Here is a 7598-nt window from a genome sequence, read left to right as displayed (position 1 = left end):
GCACCTAGATTGCTCCAACAAGATCTTCCGCCAACATGGACCTGCAAGCACAATGCCGAGCCGGGGAGGGGTTCCCTGGCGATGACCCTCCGACGTTCAAGTAAGATCTCTGGCAGAAAAAAGTAGAGCTAAGAGGAAACGAGACTGTAGCTACAGTGAAAAAGTGAGCATACTTCCGTCGAAGTCTGGAGGTCCTTATATAGGGCTCCCCAGAGGTGCGCGCACGCTCCCCGAGACGTGCACACTCCTCAAAGCATACCTGGAACGGATGTGTCAGAAAAACGTGTCGGACGTCATACCTTAATAGCACGAGCATATCTCTGACGTGACAGTGGAAGTTTCCCCTATACGATTCTTTGTCTGACCATGCCGCTGGCCATGCCTCTTGTCGGAGGCACTGGTTTCTAGGAAGATATCGCCAACTGCTCCCCTTGTCCTTTACCGGGCCGAGCGGAGGAATTGCTCGGCTAGCACCTTTCCTTGGTCGAGAGAAGGGACCGCTCGGCTAACGCCCTCCCGGCGCCACCAAGGTTGGACCGACTCGGATGTCCGCTCGGCCGATGATTTGATGTTCGACTCCGCCCTATCGAGCGAGGGAGCTTTAACTGTTGGGTCGATGCCGTGTTCCTGGTTAGCCGAGCGAGATGTCTGCTCGGCCTTCATCTCTTCCTGTTTTGTCTTATGAGCATCAGAAACTCGGCGTTAGGCCGAACTATCGATATGCCAGGTCGGCTATTCTTCTCGCCGCTCGAGAAGGTAGCTCGCCCCAATCGGCCGCCTGCCCTGTTGACCACTTTGACTTCCTACAGAGCGGGCCTCGTCTTACCACCGGATCATGATCTATCTCTATTTAGGGGCATTGAAATTGACAATGTACTTTTCCATAATAATATTATGAATAATATTTTGTTATTTCAATATTATGAACCATCATCATGAATAAATTTTTTATTAAATTATTAAATAAAGAAAGAAAAATTTTAAAAATTAATTAATAGTTATCAAATTTAATAATTAATCAAGTAAGTTTAAATTTAAAACTTTTAAACAATTTTAAATAAATTTGGATGGAGAGTTTGATAATATTTAAATGAATTATACTAAGTAAATCTTGAATAATTATTTAGAATTGGTGTATTTTAGATTCGGATAACTTTTGGTTAAACATCATAAAATTTGAGTCGATTTGGGTGGTTAACCGTCTAATTAAAGATGGCAGTCAGCGGGTTTCATTAATGTATGTCACTGGAAGAGGATTGAGTGGTAGAAATTAAACATTATAAAAAATATAAATATCTATTGCTAGAATTTTGTTTTATTTTTATATTTATTTATCTGTTTCCAGATGACTACTTTTCGCGTCTTTTCCCTCCGCCGAATCATTGCGACGAATCCCGGTGCCGATGCTGCTGTCGTTGCCGGCGGTCGCCTTCCTTCCCCTCCAGCCCCATTCCTTCCTTCTCCCTCCTCAACCATTTGTCTTCCCGACCGAGCTCGCACCTTCTCTCCGGAGGAACCGCCGCTGCGCACCGCCCAAATCATCGACCTTCCTCGCCGGAATCCCGCCTGTTTCTGCCGCCGATGGATCTCTAATATTCACTCCTGTTCCTCCGTCAGAAAGTGATTCATACGATGGCTCGCACGACTGGTTCGATCCCGCAACACTCTCGTCCTTCCTCGTCTCCTCTTCGAGTCCGGCGAAGGTCGAGCGCCTCCACGCGGCTGCCCTCCGGCGGTCCCTCTCCTCGCTCACCTTCGTCGGAAACAATCTCATCAGTGCTTATGCAAGATTCTTCGATTTGGATTCCGCCCTCAAGGTGTTCAACGCAATGCCCACTAGAAATGTTATCTCTTGGACAGCCATTATTAATGCCCATCTCTGGATGAACCTTGACGATGAAGTCATCCGTCTGTTCGTTGAAATGCTCGAAAGCCATGTAGAGGCAAACAGCATGACCTACGTTTGCTTGTTGAAGTCCTGCGGGAATTCATCGAAGTTGGAGCTTGGGAGACAGATTCATGCCTGTGTTTTGAAGGGGGATTGGGGGAACCTGATAGTCAATAGCACGCTTGTGTACTTTTATGCAGAGTGCCGTGACATCACGAGCGCACACAGAGTGTTCGATAGAATGCCGAGAAAGGATGTCATCACTTGGACTACCCTGATCACTGCTCATGTGCAAGGTGGGCGTGAGCAGAAAGCGTTGTTGATGTTTCAGGAGATGCATGGTGATGATTTTGCCCCGAACGAGTTCACAGTTTGCAGCATCCTGACGGCTTGTGGAGAACTGAAGGCGCTGAGTTTTGGGAAGCAACTGCATTGTGCCATTGTCAAGGGAATGTACAAAAATGATGTACATGTTGGAACTTCTCTGATCAATATGTATTCCCGGTGTGGCGAGGTTTGGGATGCTCGAATTGTGTTCAATCTGATGCCAAATAGGAATACAGTCACTTGGACTTCTATGATATCTGGTTACGCTAACTGCTGTCTCGGAGAGGAAGCTATACTCCTGTTTCAAAGTATGAAGCAGCGTCGTATATCTGCGAGCAATCTCACTACGGTAAGTATTCTCAGTGCATGTGGTTGGGTAGGATCTTCATCTATGGGAAAAGAAGTTCATGCACAGATAATAAAGAATTCCATCTGCGAAAACATTCAAATAGGAAGTACACTTATTTGGTTCTACTTGAAATGTGGTAACTATGCTTATGCTGTGAGAGTTTTCGAGGCTATGCCAGTAAAAGATGTAGTTTCCTGGACAGCAATTATCTCAGGCCTTGTTAACCTTGGTCATGGCTTAGAGGCGCTGAAATTTTTGAATGGCATGCTATCGGAAGGTGTGGAACCAAACCCCTTCACTTATTCCTCAGCCTTAAAGGCATGCTCGAAATTAGAAGCAGTCGATAGCGGTAAATGGATCCATGCTCATGTTAGTAAGAACGTAGCTTTCTCAAATGTGTTTGTTGACGGTGCATTAATCGACATGTACATGAGATGCGGTTGCACTTCTGATGCTTTGCGAGTGTTTGAAATGATGGAGGAGCACAATTTGGTTTCTTGGAAAATGATGGTCGTCGGTTATGCAAGGAATGGGCTCTGCCAAGACGCGCTGAAGTTTATGTACCAAATGCGAGAGGAAGGGTTTCATGTCGATGACTATGTTCATGCTACGGTTCTTGGTGCGTGCGGTGATGTCAATTGGGAATCAGAAGGCTCTGCTGATTCTTGTATGTTCTCAGTTTGAGTTTCCCTGAATGAATCATATGAGAATGAAGGCAAAAAATAAAAAGTGACTGGAAATCAAACAAATCTTCTCACCATCTGATCTGCCAGGATCAAATTTCAACCTTTTATGGTCACTTTTTATTAACTGGCCATCACCAAGATTTTATCCCAAGCACATTGATCATAAGATTTGTTTTTGGAATAACTTTATCTAGAGATCTTCTGTACCTGAGAAAGCAAAATGAGGTTGTATATTCTCAGAAATCAAAGTTTGTTCTGGTCCATTACATGATAATTCTCCAAGATTAATGACTTAAAACAGCTGAACAAAGCAAGGTGAATAACAGTAGCTAAATGTCAAACTTGATCATTCATTTCTTTCTCTTTTTTGGGGGTTGAATTATGTCTTCAACCTCTTCTTCATCATCCTCTTCCTCCTCTTCCCCCTCATCCTCAGCATTACCACTATCATCATCGTCGTCATCGTCATCATCTTGTTCATTGTTGTCATTGGGATCCTGATCTTCAGGCTCTTCCCCTTCATTCTCATCTTCCCCATCTGGTTTGCCTCCATCATCATCCTCATCTCCTCCTGCAGCTTCATTGCTGTTCGCATCATTTGGGTTTTCACGGCCCACATTGTCTTCCTCCGAGTGCTCCTCTCCTCCTCCCTCCGAATCTCCATCTTTGTCTCCCTTGCCATCCCCATCGCTATCCCTGTCTCCATCTTCTTCTAAGGACTCACTCTTCTTGCCAAGCTGGACCTCAGGCATCTTATTGACTAGGTCCTGAATGCAAAAGTCATTCAATTGAGAAGTATTAGTCTTCTTTAGCAACATTAGTGTTGAATGCAAAAAAGTCAAGAAAGGTTTCCAAACCTAAACTTGCGTCATTTTGCACAAACACTACGTTTTGCAGCGAGTTGAATTTCACTAAGAAAACACAAATTAAATGATCCAGAATTTCAACAAGGTGCATCCACTAGAATGCAGCATAAACCATCCGCAAGACCTACATCCTTAAAATGCCAATGTATATTTGACATGATTTTACAAAGCTATTGAAATTGTCTACAGAAAGCAGAACATCAAGACACCCTTTTTTCCATCCACAATTCATAGCAAAAAAGTTGAATAACTAATGTTTGTCCCTTAGCCAAACAATGATTGTTCAGCAAAAGTTCAGAAACATCAGTGGATACCATGTTCGTGAACAAAGAGGGAAGATAACAAAAGAGACCAGCTAGCATTGCCACCTGACCAACACAGGGTCAGATATTGATCAATGCAAGACTACATAGTACTAGGATACGAAAGAAGGAAACTTTTAATTTTCTAAGGTTGGATGCTTAAAAACATTTTTAAAAAGTGTTTGTAAATATAAATTTATCAAAAAAACTGGAAGCTAAATTGGACGGAAACACATGAACAGTAATTTTCTGTCTGATTTGGGGAGTGTAATGAGGTGAAAGTGAGAATTTTTTTTTCAGTGAACTGCTCCTACTTCCTATTTCAAAACCAGACTAACAGACTAGTTGAATAAATTTTCGGATCAATGGCTAGCAATTCCAGAAGGGAGGAGTAAGAAGAATCAAAAAGCCCCATGGTGGTCCATATCAGCAATCTTAAAGAATTCTGGTGAGCAGTTATGCCCATAGGCCCACACTCCTGGGTCCTAAAGGCACGGAAGGGCACTGGTTCGGTTCCTGACAAGATTAAAAGGAAACTTTCATTTTACCAGAAGGTTTATCTACTTTCTAAAATGCTTTTAGTGTTCTAAGATCGTCAAAAAGCCCCTCAAGTTTGAAAACTGGAACAAGCATTTGCCCCATTTTTCATCATTCCATTTAAGTCACTGTTAAATGTTAGTAGTTATTGTAAGATATATTTAAAGAACAGATAAATCTTATAGGTCGGTGCAATAAATTTTTTCCTAAAATTAACATCGAGCTTGCAAAGATGCATCTTGTATTTTTATTTTCTGGAATGACACAAAAGAGCAGTAATTGAGGGAGACAAGAAAACCTTTCAAAAGTGAAATGACGGAATCAACTCTTACCGTGAGCAGAAATCGAGCTGCGGCGAGCAATTCCGCCACCGGAACTGTGCTGTTGCAATTCAGCGATCGGAGCAGCGCCGCTTCGGCGGCCGCCTGGGCTTGGACGGCCATGATCCTGCCTGCCGGTGATGGACGGAAATGCCAAATGGAAAATAGCTGCCGTCGGATGTGATGGAAATTCGAAACCCTATTCGAGAACAAAGAAAGAAATTTCCATTTTCTTCTATACTCTTTATTTTTCCCAACTAGATTATTTTAGCAAACAAGATTTTGAAGAAAATCCCAAATAAGCCGATCGTTTTCATGCTCTGTGTTGAATGAAAACGATCTGGCAGTAGAAGCAGTCGATCTACAAACCGAAACCCTTAACCGAATCCGATCACAGAGGATCTGGCAGTAGAATTAAAGAGCGAAAAATCGATGCGGAGACGCAAGTGTACCTTGCAAAAAGGAGTCGGGAGAGGCAACGCGCGCGGACCCGGCGATTCGACGATCGACGACGAACTCAAAGCAGCGAGAGCTGCAAGTGAACTAGTTGAGAGAGAGGGAGGAAGGGAGAAAGGAAGGAGGCGATTAATATCCATTGGAATCTCAATTAAGGCCAGTAATTGAGTGGAGTGGCGTGGTCGCAGGGGAATCGTATTCTCTCCCCTCCTCTCTTCTTTCTATTTATTTCGCCATTTATGCTTACAGAAAATAAATATTAACTAATTATTTTTTTTAAAAAAACATTTTAATGCATTCACGACAAATTTGTCCAACAAATAAAAAAACAATTTATTAAGTTTTATTATATATGTGTTATGCCACATTGAATTCAATGAAGAAAGAGGAATAAAAGGAAGAGAATATAATTCCTAAATGAACTTTTCCTCCACAAGAATCCTCGATCGAGAGCATCAAGATAATGAAGCATAAGTACTTTTAAGATCTTTCTTCCAGCCAATCGATCTCCAACGGCGAGGAATAGAAATTGTTTTCAGTCAAAACCTACACCAGATGATTAAAAATTAAGTAGAGCAAGAACGGAAGTGATTTAAAGACCAAAAATGTAGAAGAAGCAACAGCTGAGCCTGAGCTGAGTGAGCATTTTAGATTGAGAAATAGCATTTTGGTATCTTCTACTCCTAGTTTTCAGTCAAAACATGAGCTGTAGCACAGCCTTGCTATTTGCTAATAATGAAAATCCCTCTTCTTCTTGTACACTATGCACATATATAGGATTTATATATGGATTCTCCCAGTTCCAAAACCTAATCTCACCTCACAAGTAATTTAACATAAATGATACGACGATTGAAGTGACACCTAAGTCGGGTCAAAATTAAGGAGGTCATATGATATGACAGTCAAAGTCAGGAAGTGTCAGCATTCTGGGACAGTGCATACAATTGTCTCAATCGAGTGTTCATCCGATCAGACCCTTTGGTCGGTCGGACCATGGTTGGAGTTCCAAACCGAGTTGGTACCCTCCAGAGTAAAGTACTCTTTGTCACTCGAGCTACCATGATCAACTATTCCGGCGAGCCATCCAGTCGAACGGACTTATGGTCCAATTGGACAAATGGAACATCTGGTCTGATCAAACTCAATGGCTAAACAGCTAGGCTGAGTGAGGGACGAATCTCTAACAACACTCTATAAATTTAATCAGCTTGCCTTTATAAGTGATTGTCGATCGGGTCATAGGATGAACTCGATCGGCTTGACATGTAAGCATATGGTGGACTCCTAAACCTAACGACCTCATATTCCTTTTTGACGTTTTGTGTCTGCTATGTACATTAGAAGCTTCCTCTTTGCTAAACATAGAGATTGCGGGTCTATTTTGGGAAAGATGTTAAAACATTTTTATGATTTGTCCTTTATGAAAATGCTTTGAGATTTGTGCATAAACAAACAATAATACTATAAAAGAGATATTCATTTATAGGCAATTTTACATACTGATAGCTACTGTTCATCCTATTATTCATTTTTTGACTTGATCACTGACTTGAGTGTCAGAGGACCTACGTTGAAACCTATTTCCTGGCCAATCACTAACCCAACTTTTAACACGCACGAAGCCACTTTTTGTTGAATCAAAGTCTTCAAGCAGTCAACATCAGAGCCACCTTCCCAGTCAGTTATCTTTTCCACTTTTAGACAGGATCAATAAAATTCTTGATGTATACATTCTTGAATTTCATCTTCATACTCTTATCCGGTTAATTATTGGCACTTCTCAGCAAATCCTGTGATCATTGCATTGTAAGAGATCATGGTTTTATGGACAATATTGACATCAAAGAGGCAAAGGATATATGTT

General features: G+C 41.9%; 2 protein-coding genes across 3 annotated transcripts; one reads left to right on the top strand and one right to left on the bottom strand.

Moving 5' to 3' along the window:
* The first annotated feature begins 1338 nt into the window (after positions 1–1338).
* Positions 1339–3516, top strand: LOC122041518 (pentatricopeptide repeat-containing protein At4g18520, chloroplastic-like). The gene has a single exon (XM_042601227.1). It carries the CDS (start codon positions 1404–1406, stop codon positions 3246–3248), a length of 1845 nt encoding a protein of 614 aa, XP_042457161.1. The 5' UTR covers positions 1339–1403; the 3' UTR covers positions 3249–3516.
* On the bottom strand, positions 3459–5948 carry LOC122041520 (phosphopantothenoylcysteine decarboxylase subunit VHS3-like). 2 transcript variants are annotated; one of them, XM_042601229.1, is made up of 3 exons: positions 5728–5948; positions 5288–5406; positions 3459–4017 (listed from the first exon to the last, which is right to left on the bottom strand). In XM_042601229.1, exons 2-3 carry the CDS (start codon positions 5396–5398, stop codon positions 3601–3603), a joined length of 528 nt encoding a protein of 175 aa, XP_042457163.1. In that variant the 5' UTR covers positions 5399–5406; positions 5728–5948; the 3' UTR covers positions 3459–3600. The 2 variants fall into 2 exon arrangements, with proteins under 2 accessions (XP_042457163.1, XP_042457162.1); XM_042601228.1 differs by having other exon boundaries at positions 5288–5474; positions 5728–5947.
* Positions 5949–7598: the final 1650 nt, after the last annotated feature.

This window comes from Zingiber officinale, chromosome 2A (genome assembly GCF_018446385.1).
Source record: "Zingiber officinale cultivar Zhangliang chromosome 2A, Zo_v1.1, whole genome shotgun sequence".
NCBI lineage: Eukaryota > Viridiplantae > Streptophyta > Magnoliopsida > Zingiberales > Zingiberaceae > Zingiber > Zingiber officinale.
This window is presented reverse-complemented; position numbering and strand designations above follow the sequence as displayed.

Excerpts from the sequence above, each read along its gene's own strand:
- LOC122041520 (XM_042601229.1), bottom strand. The coding sequence starts at position 5,398 with ATGGCCGTCCAAGCCCAGGCGGCCGCCGAAGCGGCGCTGCTCCGATCG. Across the intron at positions 4,018-5,287 it reads CAGCTCGATTTCTGCTCACG|GACCTAGTCAATAAGATGCC; the intron begins GTAAGAGTTGAT and ends TTTTGCATTCAG.
- LOC122041518 (XM_042601227.1), top strand. The coding sequence starts at position 1,404 with ATGCTGCTGTCGTTGCCGGCGGTCGCCTTCCTTCCCCTCCAGCCCCAT.